The 21,507-nt window shown below is 39.6% G+C and overlaps 1 protein-coding gene across 3 annotated transcripts in view; it reads left to right on the plus strand.

Annotated features, from left to right (window-relative positions):
- LOC125240951 (serine/arginine repetitive matrix protein 1) overlaps nucleotides 1-21,507 on the plus strand; it is a 68,984-nt gene that overhangs the window by 35,492 nt on the left and 11,985 nt on the right. For all 3 annotated transcript variants that reach the window (XM_048149157.1, XM_048149158.1, XM_048149160.1), the window contains exons 4-5: nucleotides 18,151-18,330; nucleotides 20,868-20,997. In XM_048149157.1, the coding sequence (XP_048005114.1) occupies nucleotides 18,151-18,330; nucleotides 20,868-20,997 (310 nt within the window). The remainder of the gene's footprint in view (nucleotides 1-18,150; nucleotides 18,331-20,867; nucleotides 20,998-21,507) is intronic.

The following is a 21,507-nucleotide window of genomic DNA, read 5'->3' on the forward strand; positions in this document are numbered from 1 at the left end:
CATCAAAATAATGAAAACCAATCACTACAGCGAATAATATACATATATAACTTTAAACAGCGTTCAATTTGTCCGAACCACGTCCCTCCATCAACAGTCACAAAGACTGTTCCAGACATAGCTATATAATATACATCTACATACATATTGCAAGGGGTGTCTGCACAGGACGCGTAGCCAACACTCCCGCTGCCAACGATACTGTATTTAGCACACCTCGGGCAATGGCGATCAAATATATGAAAGAGGCGCGTTCCTATACGCACAGTGTCTAGGTGGACCATTTTTTTCAAAGTTGTCCACCCCACTTTTTTGTAACGTGGGTAGATTTTACGCGATTAATACTCAGAATCGCGAGGTGTTGCGATCCTGATAGGCGAAAAAAAAAATGTCCCAAGATTTCCATACATTTTTTCGAACCTTCCATTCCGTTACCGCCATACAAAATATATGGAAAAACGAACGAACGATGAACCTTCGGACACTTTTTTTCTCCCATTAGAATTGAAAGAGCTCGCGATTCTGAGTGGAAACCACATAAAAATTCCAAATCCAAAAAAGGTGGGGTGGAAAACTTTGAAAAAAAAAAAATGGCCCAGGTGAACTACGCGTACCATGCTTGTATGACAGGTCGACTGATCGCGTTTTTGACAGGCGGTCTGTGTATCGAGAGCGGGTGGGGGGCACTTTCAGCGGGAAGCGGGAGTGGCCATACTGCACGATAGTACACTTTATTATACTGTAGTCTCTTGAAATCTCGAACACCCCTGTGTTTTTGCTACATACATTGACGTTATTTTCGCTATAGGGTGTAAGCGATTGGTACCTTGGCTAAGCACTGGGTAGGGGTTGCACGCGATCGTTACAGTATTTAGTGCGTTTAATAATGAGAGTGCAACGAATAATACGCGTGGATAACTTATGGAAAATAATCAATATTTGAATGGCATAAATCTGGTGGATTTTTCTCTGTGTTTATCTACATAGATTTTGCGACCCTCTAAACAGAATTTAGAATACTTTACTCGAAAGTTACAATCATGGTAAGGAGGAATTGGCAGGAAGCTGCGCAGGATCGGGTTAAGTGGCGTGCTCATATTTTGCAGGCGAACATCGTAGGAACGCGCCTCTTTCATATCGTCACTACTTTTAAAAAATCTCGTATCTCACGCTGTTCCTCAAAGTTAAAACGCAGTAAGTCTATATGCATTCCATACATACTTACTACAATTTTCTTTTCATTGACAGACGAAGATACAAGTTTTTTTAAAAGTAGTGACGATATATTTGATCGCCATTGCCCGAGGTATGACTGAACAGAACCATCAATGCAACTTTGGTGATAAATACCATTACAGATGACACACAATCCTGTTACTTCCAAGTAAAAGTTGCTCATGATTCATATCACTTATCGAAATTTATCATATTCGTCACTTAGCCGTTACCCAACGGAATTATCCGATAAATAGCTACGCGATATGATTGCCAAAAACAAAAAATTATAAGCATTAGAATAGATGCAAAGACATATAGGAATAACTGTGTATAGATGGAGATGGCTAAAGTTTGAACAAATCGTACCTTGTACTTGTAACCATCGAGAAAATACATACGGTCGCTACACTTTTGTTTGTTTCTCCGCTAGATGGCGCTAATAATATTATTTGACAATTTTAACACATACCAAGTTAAAAGTCCGCCTGTAAGAATTTGGGCCAAATTGTCAAAACGGAGGTTCAAAAGTTTTAATCCTGTGTCGAAAGATGGCAGTCTATACACTATGACTAGACATAATGCCACCGACGTGGTATAAAAAAAAATACTTTCATAGTAACCCTATTGAGTCATTGACTAATCAAACAGCATGTATTGTCACAGATTATTAATAAGTTACTAACGTAACAGATCCTTCACTTGCCCGCAAAACGACAAATACCAACGCTTTATTACTTACATATAAGTTAGTATTACTAACTATGTAAAACTCAGAAGAATAGCAGGTACGTGCCACGCGACTACACAGGCGGGCGCGTGGCGCCTCTCGGCTACTTGTTACCTCGAGGCAACTGCTAGCGGATATGTACTTAAGACGCTACAGGAGCGAAAATGCTAAAATGGAAAGGAGCCCCCCTTTCGATTTGGGAATTCTACTTTAATATACTAGTGTTATTAACTAGATTTATCGAAAAAAAATTGTCCAGTAAGAACAACTCAGTTAAAAGATATTGCGAAAAAATCTTTAAAATCGAGGTTCCGCTCTCGACTGTTTCCTCCTTGAAAACTTAATCAATCGTAACGAAATTTGAGAATCTGAATAACAATGAAATAATCTGTGTCGGACCGTTTAGTTTTTTTGGCTAATTGTTACCAATCTTGAGAATCACACTTTTTTGCGCCATAATGAAAAAGGCCGATGGGAAATTTTTGATTAGCTCTAGCGTCTTTAAAAATAAAAAATAACAAAAAATCAAAACGGTCCGACACAGATAAAAATAATAATTATCTGTGTTGAAAAAATCATTGCTCTATCTTCAAAAACCAGGGAGGAAATAGTCGAGAGCGTTTGTATGGAGAATTGACCCGTCCTGTAGCTTCTTACCGCGCGACCGCGAGCGAGTGACGTAGACCTGGGTGCCTAGCCGAATGGCACAAACGCTCACGAAACGCTCACGAAACGAAACGATAGCAGATATCTATCCCTATCGCTCTTGCGTATTGATGCGACAGAGCCGGACTATGTTTCGTTTTCGTTTGGCGTCGGAGAAATGCCATTCGGCTACGGGGCCTGGTGCCGTAGCCGAATGGCATTTCTGCGACGTGAAACGAAAACGAAACGCCGCGAAAGGTAGTCTGGCTCTGTCGCGCCCATACGCAAGAGCGATAGAGATAGATATCTACTAGCGTTTCGTTTCATGAGCGTTTGTGCCATTCGGCTACGTACTCTGGTATAGTTGCACCCTGTATTTAGCACAGTTTCCGCAGCGCACAGGAAACATATCATAGACAGTTTCTTCGCCATGTTATTAAACAAAACAATGCGGCTTTACGTAACCAAGCAGCGGCGGGGGATTCCGCGGAAGTTGCTTAGGCTTGCCGCACACTACACACAATTCCATTTCATATGAGTAAATATGATAGATAGATAGAATGGGCGAGACGACTAAAAAAAACTAATTAGTCCGTCAGTTAGATTGTCAAAGAATTTTAGACACGTATTTTTTCTGTTTTCTCGTAAACGAAAAATGACGACGGTACAGTGCGTTGAAGTTTCGCGTGACTTCACGCCTATTAGGTACAATTTTTACTTAGAAGTGACGTCACAAGTCCCCACTCCGGCACTTTGATGCTCTATATCTTTGTATTTTTTCACTAATTAGATAAAGTGAAAAATATGTGTTCGGTATTTTTGGACGATCTAACTGACGGACTAAACAGAATGCCATTTTTTTTAATGTAGTCGTCATACCTATTCCATTTCATTTTCATATGAGTAAATATGATAGATACCTATAGATAGAATACTCTTTATTGGCACACCTCAGCAAAAGATACAGAAAAAAGATACAGTGGAGACAAAACAAATGATTATAAATAGAGGCAGACAACAGGCGGTCTTATCGCTAAAGAGCGATCTCTAACCAGACAACCTTTGGGTAGCGGAAAAAAATAACTTTTCATTCGGAATTTTAGAACGAGGCCCTGATAGCAAAAAGCGTTTTCTCAACAGTGATGGCTATATCACACTATTTTGAAGGATCTAAGAAGGATCGGATAAAATCCTTTCGCAAGTCGCGGGCCGTACTTTGCCCAGTGCCCACCTCTGGGCCACTTTCGGCCTCTGCGCTAGTGTGTGGTAACTGGTGACTCTATGAAGAGTTGGATTCGTGTCTGCAAAAGCCCAAATTCATCCTTTTTAATTATCTTAGAATATCGCTCATTGCAATGTGGAAGAGCGTCTGTAGCGTGCCTTTTATATATAATTGCAACATGATTAGCTTTCTATGGGCGTGTAAAAACGCACGCGCACAATATACGCCAAAAAACCGCTCCCATAGATCATGGAGTTATTGTTTGACGAATCGATAATCGAGATACAACGGTTATTAGTGTGTTTAAGACAGCGATAAGACAGGATTGAACACTTGCAAATCTTGGGACCTTTTTTTCTCCTATCAGGATTCAGGATCGAAAGACCTCGCGATTCTGAATATGTATCGCGTAAAAAATACCCATGTTACAAAAAAGTGCGGTGGACAACTTTAAAAAAATAACCCACCTAAATGTGTTCACTGCTTTATATTTTATTTTTTATCATCATTAAGGACTGTATCGTTATGTTCAATTGGGTACTTGCAGAATAAATACGGTGAATTTATATAATTAAAAAAAACGCATTTTTGAGCAACGTTCCGGATTGCCGTAAATTTTTGATACAAGCAGGATGAGAGAAATAGATAAAAAAAATTAGGCATAGGCCAATGTCTAATAGACATTCATGGTGTTTGAACAGTGCCTAAACCAGATAGATATAAACAGTGTATGATAGTTAAATTCGACATCAAAGTCGGAGTTAGCGTAAGCGCCATGCCACATTCTCTAAATGGCCGCCATACACAGATCATGAACTTTATTTTTAAAAATAACAGTGGCTAGACTATGTCTAGATATTCTGCTTTGTGGATCACGTGTCGTTGAGGTTCGCATTGTACAATTTTTTCGCAATTGTGTCGTCTTGTACGCACTTTGTGAATGTTCTAGTAGCATTTGTCCGAAATCATAATTGGTACTCGGGAGGATTAAGTCAATGCTGTCTAAACCACATGCTTTACGTCGAGTTACAAGTACGAATATTTAGCGACGTATCTATAGATATACGATCTCCCGCATGGCGTAAGTATTTAAATCACTGTGGCGCTTTTTATATGTGATGAAGAAATATTCATCTCTTTATTGAATTAGATCAGAGATGCGCAAAGTCCTGCCTACTAATAGTTATTTGTAAACAAGGGGGCAAAGTTGTATTTAAACGCCGAGTGTGGAATTGAAAAACGAGCAAGTGAAAGGATTCTATAGTTGAACCACGAGTGAAGCGAGTGGTTCGAGAATAGAATCCTGAACTTGCGAGTTTTTTAACACACGAGAAGTAAAATACATTTGCACCCGAGTGTAACACAAAATTTTTCCCCTCACTATAGCGAGGAAAGTACAACGCCAAAAATGCTTTTATCACTGCTTTCAGTAGTTCCACAGGTGGTAAATCATCTTTATTATTAGATTCACCTACTTTTATCAATTTTAAAGCAGTTAATTTGACTTTATTCAAGGTCAAATTACTTTATCCACTAGTGGATAAAATGCGTTTTTACCCGCTGGTATTAAAGGACAAAACACGTGTTTCCGAGCTAGTGAGGGGAAAAGCATTTAATCCATCCTTCAGAATAGTTGTGATATGGCCAGTACTAGCAAAAATGCACTTTTGGTGTAAATCTGGCCTGCCTCTTAAAATTCCTGCAAAATTCGGCCCTAACGAAAAAAGTTTGTCTAACACTGTTCGAGTGTCACAAAATTTGCTACAATAAGTACTTTATTACATTCAAAGCAACTAATTTGCCTATCAAACGTAATCTAAATCCGCTAATCCGCGTATAATACGTGCCATCATTAACACTCGTACGACATATAATCAATTATATACAGTCTTATATCAGTATCACACATACATTCATATGCAAATAGACACTATTCTAAAAAGGTAAGGTTTGGCGACGGTACGATATAAAGGAGTGTATTTTTTATGAAATAAATATTAATATCGATAAGAATTTCTTAATATAAGGAATATAAGGATATACAGGATATACGAGTAAGGATGCCCAAAGTGGAAATGACTTACTTGTTCCTAAATAATACACTTAACTAAAAAGTTCAAAATTAGTCAAAGTATTAATTACTAGCTTTTGCCCGCGGCTTCGCTCGCGTTAGAAAGAGACAAAAATATATATATTATGTCACTCTCCATCCCTTCAGCTATCGCCACTTAAAAAATCACGTCAATTCGTCGCTCCGTTTTGCCGTGAAAGACGGACAAACAAACGGACACACACACTTTCCCATTTATAATATTACTTAGTATGGATAGTTGCGGACAAAGTGGCAAAAATATGTACATATGCACAACCTTAACGTATAAGGAGTAAAGTCATGTGTACATACATATTTTTGGCACTTGTCCGCATCTATAATTAACGATTCCCTGTCTGTTAAGAAACTTAAACTTTTACTCCTAAGTCAAGCATGTTATACTGTCGAGGACTTTATGAAATGATGTATGAATGTAACTATTTCTAAATAATGTAATAATATAATTATAGCTAGCACAATCATTATTATTGTCTCAACAAAAGTAAATGTAGACCTAAGTATTCTTTATAATGAATTTAACAAATGATGTAAGTAATTTATTATTTTATTGTGTACCTTTTAACTTCCTATTTCTGTGATAACCTGATATGACCTGTAATATGTTTAATTTTTACCAATAAAGAAACTGAACATATAGTCCTATACTGTGCTCGATAATAAAAGTGGCACTTTTGTATTAACTAGGGATGACGACTACATAAAAAAACCATTCTGTTTACTCCCTCAGTTAGATCGTCCAAAAATACTGAACACATATTTTTCGCTTTATCTAATTAATAAAAAAATACAAAGATACAGAGCTTCAAAGTTCCGGAGTGGGAGCTTGTGACGTCACTTTTACGTAAATATCTAGGCCTGACGGCACGCGGCGGCGAAACTTCAACGCACTGTACAAAAAGAAAAAAATATGTGTCAACATTTTTTGGTAATCTAACTGACGGACTAAATAGTTTTTTTTTTGTCGTCTCGCCTGTTGTACATACTCAAGTTTACATGCTTTAGTTATTTTCCACCTGACGTCTGATAGCATCTTTCTTGTACGTGTCATTATAACAGCTCTTTGACACGTGAACAGCTGACTGGGTAATCTCGGTATTCGCGATTTCATTACGCAATCATGCATACTTGCATACGGCCTTGAATTATGGCGTGCTGATTTGGGGTAAAAAAATTGCAACGCGTAGTCATGAGGTTTGGCTAACTAGTATGGTTTTTAGTACAAATATTTTGTGCTTTTGGCAGATCTATCTCTAGTGATAAAAGCGTTTTGTTATTATTTTTATATAATGATATTGATATACCGTGCCTTACTGTATGTTGACGTCCGATATACCGAGCGAAGATCGGCGATGTTGCTGGCGGGTCATTGGATAATGTTTCAAAGTCTATCAATGATTTTAGTCACAATTAGTGTCAAATTTTCACAAATACAATCTGTATTTCTAAATCCTCATAAAAAGTAATCTTATTTTAGACATGAGAATGTATTTAACTGTGAGCTGAGCGCCTGTGATATTTATTTGGCCCAATAACAGCACAGACATGCAAACGTGTCTCATTTCAAAGTAGTATAAAAGAGGGTCGTGTATCATCCATTCGTTTGATGTGTGGACACGAACGGTCTCCAGGCTACCAGGAATTCCATTGTCGCTTGCAAAACACCTAAGTACTTGAATACTTTTTTAAGATCTAAAAATCAAGTTAGTGCACGAGGATACAGGTACCCTGGGCATCTGATGAAAACTATTTAACCAACTTATCTATTGGTTTGTTGTGACTACCCTCAGAACATCAAACAGAGACTTTCGGATAGAACGTCTCATGTATATGACCGATACTATTAGGCGAATACCACTACACTGAGAGAAATTTGCATTGTGAATTTAACAAGTTCGTCTTGTTGCGGGTTTACCCGTTTGAAACAAAAGTATTTTAGTAAACGGAATAAATCACAATATTGATGATACAAGTCGAATTTGTTCGAACGACAAGGTCAAACTTGTTAAAAGATATTTGATTGAATCTACCAAACATTACAAACATATGTTTAAAACAATATGTGTCATGTTGCTTTTATAAAATTACTTGTTGATTCAAATGACAAGTAACTTGTAGAATGTACTAGTTACACTTAACATAACCTAACCACAAAATTAAAATTTTGAAAAAAACCCCGACTGCGACATAGTACCTCTAGACCGATTTTCATGAAACATGGCTAAGAACACTCCCGACTAACTCAGCTTTCAGACAAAAAAAACTAAATCTAAATCGGTTTATCCGTTCGGGAGCTACGATGCCACAGACAGACACACACACAGACAGACAAACAGACAGACAGACAGACAGACAGACAGACAGACAGACAGACAGACAGACAGACATACAGACAGACAGACAAACAGACAGACAGACACGTCAAACTTATAACACCCCTTCGTTTTTGCGTCGGGGGTAAAGAATCTAACTTGTTCTAACTTGAACCAAAGAGCACGTAGGCGCTATTTTAACCGAAATCTTGTTGAACGAGCATGAAAACTGGTTGTTTTTTCACTCAGTGTACCTTATTTTATTAATATAATGACTAAGGACATTCTGCCATTACATTGTGCCTCCCTGAATCCAACGTGTCCATATACTTGCATACTTATGTACCCATCATGTGCACTAAGGAAACATGAGCCTACCGCCGACACCCGATACCGTTAGCGACATACGTTCATACGTTTAATTCCTGTAAGGCTTGTTTTGATACAACCTCGGCCGTAAATAATATAAGGTAAATTAAAATAAGATATTAATGATATCTGTACTAATTGTACCACTGGTATTAAGTAGTTGATTTGAATAAGGACCTATTTTCATATCAATTCATTAGCCAATAGTACATTACGATACAAGTGCGTAAAAAAGGAAGTTCGAAACGAGTGGCGATAAATTAAAACACGACCGAAGGGAGTGTTTTAAATCGATACGAGTTTCGAATTTCCTTTTCGCACGTGTATCGTACGACGTTTTTCAGTACAGATGAGCCTCTAAAGTTTCGACCTAGCATATAATGAACCACTTCTCGCACTAGTGCGTAAAAAAACACCATCTGTACTGAAAAATGTTTTTATGTATAAATAGATGATTTTCAGCGGTATAGCTACTTTGCTTATGATTAATATTTTTAGTTAATATTTCTATTAATTTCATTTGTTTAACTTTAATGAATACTCTGTAATGTTGACATGTAAAAGTGCCCCCGTGGCCTATTTGCTGAATAAATGATTTTGTATTTTGTATTTTGGTATCAGCACGGTGGCGTTATATGGCTCGTCGCGTCGGTGCGTCCATTTCGCACTTTCTGTAAGTGCAAGAGGGATGGACGGACACGAAAGGCCATATCATGCGACCGAGCTTGTCCGCCTGATCTCTTTAGTAACACATACTGTCACTTTACCATAATCGCTCATTGCTGATGCTGTGACCCGTTAAATGGACGACTCCTCGTGGAAACCAAAACTTCGGTCTGGCTCTTAATAGAGATATGAGTACTAGTGTTATACAAAGACATGGCCACTTGCTACACGCGTTGTAACATCGAGAGGACAAAAACTCGGTGTATTATTTCCCGTTAGCCACGACATGCGGCATGGCGATAATTGGCCGGCACACTTTGTGTCATGTTTACTTTGATACGAGACCAAACGGTTCTCCTATACTGGGTGGAACAGAACGTGACACCGGGAGTCTGCTTGCATCTTTTGCCCACTAGCGTTAATACTACCTAAAACCCAAAACCCTCAACTCCACCGTCTAGCCTTCGTACACTCTTGAGAGGATGAAAGCGGGGATTAAAGTACTCGAGATACTTTTCTATTAATGATAATATATACGCTAAGAAATGTATATGTATAAGCACGCTTTAAAAAATGTCCGAAAACGGCTCACTGTGGGTAGCTTGGTAGTTTCATATTAAATTGTATACAGGGTATCCCAAGACTATGGGACATGAATAGAAAGTTCCTTAAATATTGCATTGAATAAATTATTGAATCTGAATCAGATAGGGTATTTTGCTGAAGAAGACTTTACTATACGAATACGCTTTAAAAGGATGAAATTAGGAATAATTATTTTCATCCTATTGTTAGTAATAGGGTAACCTAATTCAGGCCAGGCTTCAAACATCCTGTTTAAACAAACTTTTCTATGCAAGTAGTTTGAGATCAGTTCTGTTTAACTCAATAATCTCAATATATTGAATATTGCAACATGAAATTTTTTTTTTTAGATACATGTATAAATTATATTTTCCCCTCACTAGCTCGGAAACACGTGTTTTGTCCTTTAATACCAGCGGGTAAAAACGCATTTTATCCACTAGTGGGTAAACTGCTTTAAAATTGATAAAAGTAGGTGAATCTAGTAATAAAGATGATTTACCACCTGTGGAACTACTGGAAGCAGTGATAAACGCATTTTTTGCGTTGTAGTTTCCTCGCTGTAGTGAGGGGAAAAGTTTTGTGTTACACTCGGGGGCAAATGTATTTTACTTCTCGTGTGTTAAAAAACTCGCAAGTTCAGGATTCTATTCTCGAACCACTCGCTTCGCTCGTGGTTCAACTATAGAATCCTTTCACTTGCTCGTTTTTCAATTCCACACTCGGCGTTAAAATACAACTTTGCCCCCTTGTATAACAAATAACTATTAATCTAACACAATTAATTAGTTACAAGTAATGCTATGAAAGATACATTTGTTCAATATTATTTAACTAACTTAAATACTACAACATGAAATGAAATGGTAATAATTTGTAACAAATCATAACACAACGTACATAGATTTACCATAGACTTCCTTCTTTATTCGTTTTAAATGTTATAATTAATTAATATTGTAGCTTCAACACCAGTTCATCCTCAATGTGATGATTAATAATAATATGAATAATAACCTACTTAATTGTTTGTTTAATATCAAAGTCCGTTGCAACAATAACGGAATGTGCCCACTCTGTGTTATTCCACATTACAGAGTTGAATGCCGATGTTTGTGGCGTTACACGCGCAACAATGTTCTGCTGCCTGAAACATTATTTAGTTTGAGCTAGATTTATTTATTACATTAAAAATATATATTTCCGATCTTCCTTTCCGTATGTCGTCTTTGTTACTTATTATGCCTTTTTAGTAGTTCTGCTACTGTATATTTAGATATGTACGTGTGTATATATAATATAAATTTAACGTATTTAATTGACACTATTTATTCACGATGTCCGCAATCAGTATGCTGTCCCGTACACTTCGCTGGCTCCGCAGAAAACCAGCGCCGTTGACACGCCTGTCGTGTCAGCTGCATTGCTGAGTGGAGACCATTTCGGCCTCTCATTTCTACTTCTACTGTTTTGTTTTAAGTCTTTGTATTTCTATTTCTGATGTTTGTAGTGATGTATTGGCTGAATAAATGAATTCTATTCTATTCATTCAAGGTTCCTTAATTTTTCATCTGCTATGAAAACTAATTTCTTGAGGAAAAGCTTTTATTCTGACAGCTTGGCCTCTGGACATCTGATACAACCTAACGAACTTAGGTTTTTGTCATAAATGTACCTTTTGTGTTAATAAATGAATAAATAATAGGCCCTAGAACCCAACCATTAAACCCTTAAAAGTTGATGTATAATAATTTTACGTTTTTTTACGTTGGGGTATGAATTTAACGCATGCCATGAATTTTGCGGCCTGGACAAATAAGTAGAATTTAAAAAGTGGCAACATCGTAGTGTCACTTCTTTCCAATCAATACATTCACGAGACTTGGTTGCCTCATAACGATTGGGATCTTGTCTACGCAGACAGTTGTTCAATAGGCTACTTGACCCTTTTTTAAAGCCTGTCTTATATGATTAAGTACTGTCCATTTAACCGAAATAAAATATTGCCATATTTTATTATGACCTAAAAACAGCAAAAAATATTTTTTTAAGTATACTTTTACGTAATCAGGCGAAAACAACACCGTGTTAATCTATCTATAGATTATCTGTGCGTCAGGTCATTTATTCGAAAACAAAATTTTCAAAGTTCATTATGTCAGTGATTGTTTTGACACGGAGTAAGTTCGAATTCGATGACGTCACTACATCGCTGACAGCGTTTTCGGTGGCCAAAATAAAAAAAAATTACACACATTTTTAATCGAAAATACGTAGTCTTCCATCATCATCATATACTTTTAATACCCAAAATCTGTAAATATTAGTTTATGTCAAATACTACAGAAGACAACCATTTATTGTGCCAAATTCGATATGAGTCTAGTAGCCAATTGTTCATAGCGTAATAAGAATGAAAGATTTGTCGTAGACCTATAGTTGGAAGTAATCACCGATAAAGGTGCACGTGCTCCGTTATCGCACAGTTTTAGGTACATTCATCCGATTCATCGACACACAATAGCCTTTAACAACTCCTTTTTACAATATGTTTAATAGTACCTATACAGGCAGACGTGACTGAGTTCACCGCTAGAGGCTCTGTATGTACCACAGAACTAGATTTAGATAGAAGAAACAAGTTCATCTATTTGTGTCAGATTTTGTATTGAAGTTGTTACTTGCCTGTGATTTTAAATATCTCAGGCCCTTGAGTGTTCATAATTTTTGTGTTGATGCAATTAAATATCAACAAACATTTTTAATGTTTTTGTTGACTTAAACTTACAAAAATTGGCGCCCGAAAGCTGCAAGTTGCGATTAAAGACGGACAACTCAGTGGATTTTACTGAGTTAATTTGACACGCTGAGTAGGTACGTTTGCTTGATCTATGGTATGGGTGAATCAATTTTTCTTGCGTGTTATTGCCTTGGTTACGATCCCCTGAGTCACGCTGGTTTTATGCAAAATTATGCTAGTTAAACTATGCAAACAGCAAATACGCATTTTTTTGGTGGTAACAAGCCCTTTCCTTAATTTTCCACCTACAAACATGGACTACATGCATGCTTGCATAATTTGCAGCGTGACTCAGGGACCGTAACCATGGCAATAATAGGCAAGAAAAAGTTGATTCACCTATATATGACATCTGTGCTCTATTACTCTGTAAATAAACGTAAACAAATGATTTGTAAATTTTCGGGTAGTTGCAGCATTTGTCGGCTAACCAACCAAATACAAAACCAAGCAGACCTGTCACTGCGCGACCTGTATTTAACCTTCTTTTTTAGCCGTGTTTTCATTTAGCCTCACTGTTGGTCAACCGATCAAATGCCGCATTATAATGAAAAGTTCTTGCACCGTGTAAATGAGCCCTAAGAGTGACTAACTCATACTCATACTCATACTCATTACAGGTATTGTGTTTGAAACCTTAAAACTATATACGATGGTACGATAAAAATGCTAAATCTAGATACTATAGAGCAATCTGTAATTGTTTTGAGTTCAGTAGGCAACCGGTTATAAATACATATGCCTTGATGAAAATGTTGAACTCAGTGAGAACTCCTAGTTCTTTAAAAAAATGTCTACACGAGACTCATGGGGGTATATAATTTAATAGTAAACTCCTTTTTATAGTCTTGTTATTGGGCCATTCTCTGAGAAAATATCTGCGGTTGCTTCTTATTGACGACTGTTTTCTGTGTTTCCACACATTTTTCACATATTATTTTAGAATGACCGTAGCAACGTGCACGGTAACATTCATACATTTCTCACAGCCTTAGAGATGCAAGGATCGAATCGCCGATAAAGATGCACGTGCTGCGTTATCGTATGCGCTTGCGCACGGTTTGGTACATTATCCGATTATCCACACAAGTGCAGAATCTCCTATATACAGTTGGACCATACGGTTTGGACCACTTGAAGTCATCATCCTCGCGTTATCCCGGCATTTGCCACGGCTGCTGAGCCTGGGGTCCGCTTTGACAACTAATCCCAAGATTTGGCGTAGGCACTAGTTTTTACGAAAGCGACTGCCATCTGACCTTCCAATCAGCGAGTTAATTTTTATTAACAACTTTTGCTAATTGGGGGACCCAAATTCCGAAAATGTCCTGGGCGACTCTTAAATTTTTGTTCGTCTAACTGTGTAGATGTAACTGAACGCTACTTGGCATAATTAAAAGTAAGTATAGCAAAACGTCTCTCGAGTCACTGACATTGAATACTTGACAAATGAAGTGTAGGCGAGATCTAATTTCATTACACCTATACAATTCACGCGTCACCATCTATCTAAACATCGTATCTTAAACATCCATATTATTGCAAAAGCGACATTATGTTTGAGGCAGTAAAGTACTCTCCTGGGACCTGTAGCTTCTACATAGGGTATTTACACAAAACTATATGTCACCATGCGTCTAAATTACTCAGAATCGTTTAAGAAAGTACGCAGAATCACCCAAGGCCATTAGGCACAAACGAATAAGGCATAGAAAGTTTTAGTTTCATACTTATGTCGTTCGATCGTTTTTCCTTCGAGGTCCTACTAAGAACAAACATTCATCCTTCCCTTTCACTCTCAACTAAGTGGTAATTAGAGTGACAGAGAAAGATGTCCGCAAATCGGCAAACCCTCAGAAGCGGTCCGACCGGTCGGCACCGGGCATTCTTTGTCAAAAAAAGTAGAATCGCACTCGACATTGACTCTCTTAGATCGGAACCACCATTCCATTTTAGACCTAAACTCAAACTGTTTAAAGCAGGTAGTCCTGTTGAGTTTTTTAGTCCTATATGGTCATAGACAGCTAGAAATGCGTTGAAATTGATACACTTGTATAGGTGATTAGTTGGGCTTTCTCCTAAACATGTTTGTGGGCTGATGCTCGGATTACTTGCGACATGTTGTTGGCATTAAACTCATTGGCATCTATGCTGTAGGAAAGTTACAAGGAACCAGATATAGTTCTACATATACCTCGTGAAATACTTCGGCGTTGCTTTATCGAGAGCGAATGCCACAGACAGACACGTCAAACTTATAACACCCCGTCGTTTTTGCCAACATGAAGCTGATGGAACTACTCGCCACGCTCGCGGTTTGATATTAGAGATCTCCCTTGCTCGTGTAGATTTCTATATTGTAATAAAACAAATAACTACTATCTAAGTCAAGCTACTACAGGCTAAGGCACTGGTCCCATCAAACGCGAGGAAGCTATGGTTATAAAATAGTTATTTATTATACAAGGGGGCAAAGTTGTATTTTAACGCCGAGTGTGGAATTGAAAAACGAGCAAGTGAAAGGATTCTATAGTTGAACCACGAGCGAAGAGAGTGGTTCGAGAATAGAATCCTGAACTTGCGAGTTTTTTAACACACGAGAAGTAAAATACATTTGCACCCGAGTGTAACACCAAACTTTTCCCCTCACTATAGCGAGGAAACTACAACGCAAAAAATGCGTTTATCACTGCTTCCAAGTAGTTTCACAGGTAGTAAATCATCTTTATTACTAGATTCACCTGGTTTTATCAATTTTAAAGCAGTTAATTTGACTTTATTCAAGGTCAAATTACTTTACCCACTAGTGGCTAAAATGCGTTTTTACCCGCTGGTATTAAAGGACAAAACACGTGTTTCCGAGCTAGTGAGGGGAAAACGATCAAAAACAGTCGCGTCGCTCCCGTGCAAATACAAGAGGGAGCGAGCGATTTTAGAGCTGGGCGACTGTAACTCGCTCCGGCTATCATCGCTTCTCTTTTTTATTTACACGGGAACGACTATCGTTTGTTCCTTTCTATAGCTGATAGCTCATACACTACCGTCAAAAGTTTAAGACCAAACACAATGTTCAGTGTCATTGTTATAAACCCTTCTAAAAATCATCAAACTAAATTTGTAATCAATAGTAAACAACGTAATCTTATTATATTGATCGGCAACCCATTTGTTCTGCAAGAAGACAACGATCCCAAACACTCAGCAAAGATCTTTAGAAGCTACACAGTCAATAAAGAACGCCAAGGTGTGTTAAAAAATATGATTTGGCCACCGCAATCCCCAGACCTTAACCCGATCGAACTTTTATGGGATGAACTCGACCGTAGAGTCCGAAGACAATGTCCGACATCTGCAACAGCTTTATGGGAGATACTGCAATACGAGTGGAAATCCATTAACCAAGAAACGCTACACAAACTTATAGCAAGAATGCCAAGAATCTGCTCGGAAGTGTAAAAGCGTCGAGGAGGATTTTTCGATGAGAAAAACCTTTAGCTTTTATTTCTTATTATGATCTCTTTTTAAAAATTGTTATACGCTTTATTTTGTCGGTTGTAGGTCGATGTAGATGTAGTGTAGGGACGCCTGGCCGGATACAGGCGGGCTGTCGATCGCTGGTGCGTTCATTCAGCCCAATTCCCTGGAGTTGGAGCTGCAGGTTACTGTCCCGGCTGCCCTCCCACACTTCTCTCCTTAAATCTTCTTGTTTTCCTGCAGAACAGAAGGACATCTTTAAGTTCGACATCCTTGAGTTCATCTTCTCTCAAATTGTCTCTGCCGAATGTATCATATCGCGGTGCCGCATACATGATACATTCTGCTAGTAAGTGTAAGCTAGTCTCCTCCTTACCACAATGTGGACAGGATTCGTCGCTACTGATACCTATTAACTTCATATGTCTGTTGAGAGTGTTGTGTCCCGTTACGTTGCCGGTCAACATTCTTAGACTATTCTTACCTAGTTTCAAAAGATACCTAGTTCTCCTTTGGTCTGTACCTTCTATCATCATCTTCGTTTGTCTACAACTGGTCGGTTGTAGGTACTGAAAAGTAATATTCTCATAGGAACTTCATGAAATGTTGATTATTTGCATATATCGTGTTTGGTCTTAAACTTTTTGACGGTAGTGTAGCTGACTCGCTCTCGGTGGGACCAGTGCCTAAGTTTGGTATCGTTTACGGCCAAGTAAAAGTGTGAGAGGGAATGGAAGTTTCTATGGATCATTAACTGCTTAACCGATTTAGATGAGATTAGGTGTATGCTCTACATCCTTCATGGTTTAAAACTTTGCGTGACCATTAATAATTTGAATTAAATTTATTATGTGTAATCATTTATATGTCTATTTGACACGGTAATGCATTCAAGCATGAAACCAAGATCAGAAATGTCATAATTTTTTTTAAAAATATGATGGTTAATTGAAGCCATACATTGGAGCGAGACACAGATATGGGACTTTTCATTCGCACGTATGGCTGCCGCGCTTAGACCAATGTCGTGGCTGGGCTTTAATATCGATGGCGCTTATGTACGTCCGGGACGTAATATTTGTATAAGAACATCGGTCATCACGCGGTAAGCGCCATCGACAATTTCCTTTTACCCAGTACAGTATGGCCACTCCCGATCCCCGCTGAAAGTGCCGCCCACCCGCTCTCGGTTACCTCACAGTTACCGCTCGTCAAGAACGCGACCATACGACCTATCTTATCTCACTCATACAAGTATGGTATGCGTTCACTTAAACGAGCTTAGGCTGTGTGCGTAGGAACGCGCTACCCATACTAATATTATAAATGGGAAAGTGTGTGTGTGTTTGTTGTCCGTCTTTCACGGCAAAACGGAGCGACGAATTGACGTGATTTTTTAAGTGGAGATAGTTGAAGGGATGGAGTGTGACATAGGCTACTTTTTGTCTCTTTCTAACGCGAGCGAAGCCGCGGGAAAAAGCTAGTTTCATAGAGGTATATTTGATAGCCATTGTAAGGGGTGTCTTCCTTTACATCCTGTTACCCTCTGCTGGGGTGTAGGGCTCGAATCATATTTCTCCATCTACTCCGGTCTTGGGCAATTTGGGCAACCTCCTCCCACCCCATGCCTAGCACCCTGAGCTCCTGCTGAACCGAACGACGCCAGGTCTATTTAGGACGGCATGGTTTGCGCTTTCCGGGTACATTCCAGGTGAGGGCCATTTTGGATAGGTGGGTATCAGGTTTTCTGAGGATGTGTCCAATCCAATGTCATTTCCGCATCTGGATTTCTTCGTGTACGGGTGCTTGTCCAGTTATTCTCCATAAGTGAGCGTTTGTGATCCAGTTCAGTCAAAAGGTACGCAGGATCTGCCTCAAGCATTTGTTCACGAACACGTGTGTTGTAAGGGGTGTGACCCAGATAACTTCACATTTTATTTGTATTGAGTTAACTTTGTAATTCACTATCTAAGTTATTGAGTTGTGTGTACCCATTTTTAATTAGCATTTCCCCGTTTCCAGGCATCCGACCCCGGCGTTGTCGTCCTGCGTCCCGAGGCGCTTGCGGACAATTCTGACTCGGACGAGCCGGACGACTGCGGGCCTCCCTCGCCGCTCGCCGTTCGCTTCGTCAATGACAACGTGCTCATCAACGGCCGCTCCTCCATGCCGTCTAAACCAGACCGCAGCCGCACCGCCAGGGTCAGTATTTCAGTAGCGTATAGCTTACCTAGCCTCCCACCTGCCCCTCTAGCACAACTTGCCTTGTCGCGGGCGAGTCCATACTTGGAGTCGCGCTTGATGTACTCGCGCGCGACAAGGCAAGTTGTGCTAAAGGGTCAGGCCAGTACTGCCAGTAGTGTACACAAGCGGACGACTGCGGGTAGCTCTCGCCGCTTGCTTCATTAATGACAACGTGCTCATCAACGGCCGCTCCTCCATGCCGTCTAAACCCGACCGCAGCCGCACCGCCAGGGTCAGTACTTCAGTAGCGTATAGCTTACCTAGCCTCCCACCAGGCCAGTACTGCCAGTAGTGTACACAAGCGGACGACTGCGGGCCGCTCTCGCCGCTCGCTTCATTAATGACAATGTGCTCATCAACGGCCGCTCGTCCACGATGTCTACTACTATGTGTCCATGATGGCCCGCTCTTGCCGCTTGCCGTTCGCTTCGTTTATGATAACGTGCTCATCAACGGCCGCTCCTCCATGCCGTCTAACGCCGTGTCTTGCGTGGGCGACGGTCGCGCGACCGTCTCGCGACCGTCGCCGTCGCGTCTCATACTTCCATATCGATAAGGTTTGATTTCGTATGCGTCGCATCGCCGTCGCGCGACCATCGCGCGACCGTCGCCCACGCAAGCCACGGCGTAAGCCAGACCGCAGCCGCACCGCCAGGGTCAGTACCATATTATATACCTTACCTAGCCTCCCACCAGGTCAGTAGTGTACTTTACCTATCAGAGCTGCTCTGACAGGATCAGTAGTGTGTACCTTACCTAGCAGCCTCCCCAGCTCCCCACCAGTGTGTATACACTATGTACCTAGCGACGTCCGACGGCAGCCCCCTGTCGCTTCTACAGCGGGCTGTCAACGGCCGCAAGCCGCACGGCTAAGGTCAGTTGTGTCGCTTGGAGCTGAGAACGACAACGTGTCGTCAATATAAATGGTGTTCATTTCATGTATTATTATGAATATCTGGGCAACCGAGCTTCGCTCGGTTCTGTTTCGTATCCTTGGCATGTGTCTAGTTCAAAAATGAATAGTACGTCAATATAGCCTTGAATCTAGTGTACTTACATCAACCGTGTGGCGCGCAAAGAAAAACGCATCATTTCGTCAGTGTAAATAAATATATATATAAATAAATAAATAAATAAATAAATAAATAAATATACATTGCTCGTTTAAAAGTATAAGATTACTTGTAGAACATTTCATGTATTACTTGTAGAACATTTTGATCAGTGTTCGTTGCGCCCGGGTTATCTTCATAATTAAATAAAAACCTTCGCAGAAACGCTCACGTGTGACTAAAACAATCATCATCATAGGTAATCGCTTGCATAGGTATAATGATCAGCTTTACTCAATCATTTCCTAAAAGAAAATATTTTTACTCAAAACAGACATTGAAGACACGATGACAACGCTACTGTTGTTTTTTCTCTTCTACGTACTATACGGTGTATAATTACAATAAAATTTCTCAAAAGTCATACATGAAAGTAACCTCACATGCACATAATACCTTCTTCTTCTCAAAAACACGGGACTACCGACCCGTGAAACGTGCGAACAACGCATGGGACCGTGTCGAATTAATAAATAGTTCGAGATCACTTACGTTTTGATTCGTAATCTCAGTTAGACATGGTTCTATCTTGGGCTTCCGTGGTGAAATGCAGCGTTATAAAGGGCTCATCAGGAGATGTAGGAAATTGATCTTTAGTTTTTATTGATAAAGTTTAAGTTTGATTTGTTGGTAAAAGTGCGTTTGTAGTAGATTGACCTGGCAATTGTTTTATTACAATGTTATCTAGAAGTTACTAACAGTTGGTCTCGAGTTCGGCTTTTATCTGGATATTTGTGAATTTGAAAAGTGTAAAAAGAACGGGTTCATAATAGAAATCTACAATAATTTACATTGTTCAGTGCGTGGTTGTGAGAGAGTGCGATAGACACAGATTTGACGTAACGCTGTTAGGGTTATTTTGATTTTATTCAATAGTCGGGTCCACAAAGAGCGAGGCAATGTCTTCGCGCGGCAAACGTCCATTTAGACGTGCCTCAGCCGAGGCAAGTTGCTCGGCCGAGCCAAACGCGGACTGCCTCGACCGAGTTATGTCTACGTAGCACGTTTGCCGCGCGAGGCAATAGGCGATACGTCTAAAAAAAACTAATTAGTCCGTCAATTAGATTATCAAAGAATCTTAGACACGTATTTTTTTTTCTCGTAAACGAAAATTGACGACGGTACAGTGCGTCGAAAGTTTGTAAGCTGAGTTAATCGGGAGTGTTCTTAGCCACGTTTCATGAAAATCGGAACACTATGTCGCGGTCGGGGGTTTTTTCAAAATTTTTATTTTGTGGTTATTGGACGATCTAACTGACGGACTAAACTGAATGCCATTTTTTTATGTAGTCGTCATCCCTATTGCCTCGCGACATTTCTCGCTCTGTGTGGATCCGGATGTTCAGTACTTTTTTTTTTAAATGTTGTTATCTGTTATTTCAGCTGAAGATCCAGTTCGACGACTCACTCACGCGCACGTTCGAGTATCCATCGGAGACGTCTCTCTGCGAGGAGTCGCCGCCCGCCCCGCCGCCCGCTCACCAGACCGTCATGGCCTCCAACACTCATATAGGTAACTAATATCTGGGCGACGCTCGGTTCTATTTTATATCACGTCTTTAGATAAAAAAAACTACTTAGGACTTTACCCATAGGTCCTTAGATCAAATTCGATCACTTGTTTGACTATTTATCAGGCCGCCCTCGTTTTCCAACATGAATTTTATTGTTCCACGAAATATTTTATTAAGATTTGTTGATGACTCGCTGACTCGGATTAACCATCGGCGGGCTAGTTGCTTTTTGGCGGACTGGTCTAGTAATGAACTAATGACGTTAGTCACGTAAGCTGTAGACCCGGGTTCGATTCCCGGCTCGGACACTTCTTGCGTGTACAAAATCCATTTCAGGTTATCAGTTAAAGAAAGTTTAACAGTATATTATTGATTTTCCGCAATTTTCACACGTCCTTATTTACCAGCGCATATAAATTGTATTTTATTTTATTTATACTGTACCTGCATGCCATGCGAACATAGCGCAAAGCGAATATCTGAGCTTTTTGTAATGTATAATAAAATGT

Source organism: Leguminivora glycinivorella, chromosome Z (genome assembly GCF_023078275.1).
Source record: "Leguminivora glycinivorella isolate SPB_JAAS2020 chromosome Z, LegGlyc_1.1, whole genome shotgun sequence".
NCBI lineage: Eukaryota > Metazoa > Arthropoda > Insecta > Lepidoptera > Tortricidae > Leguminivora > Leguminivora glycinivorella.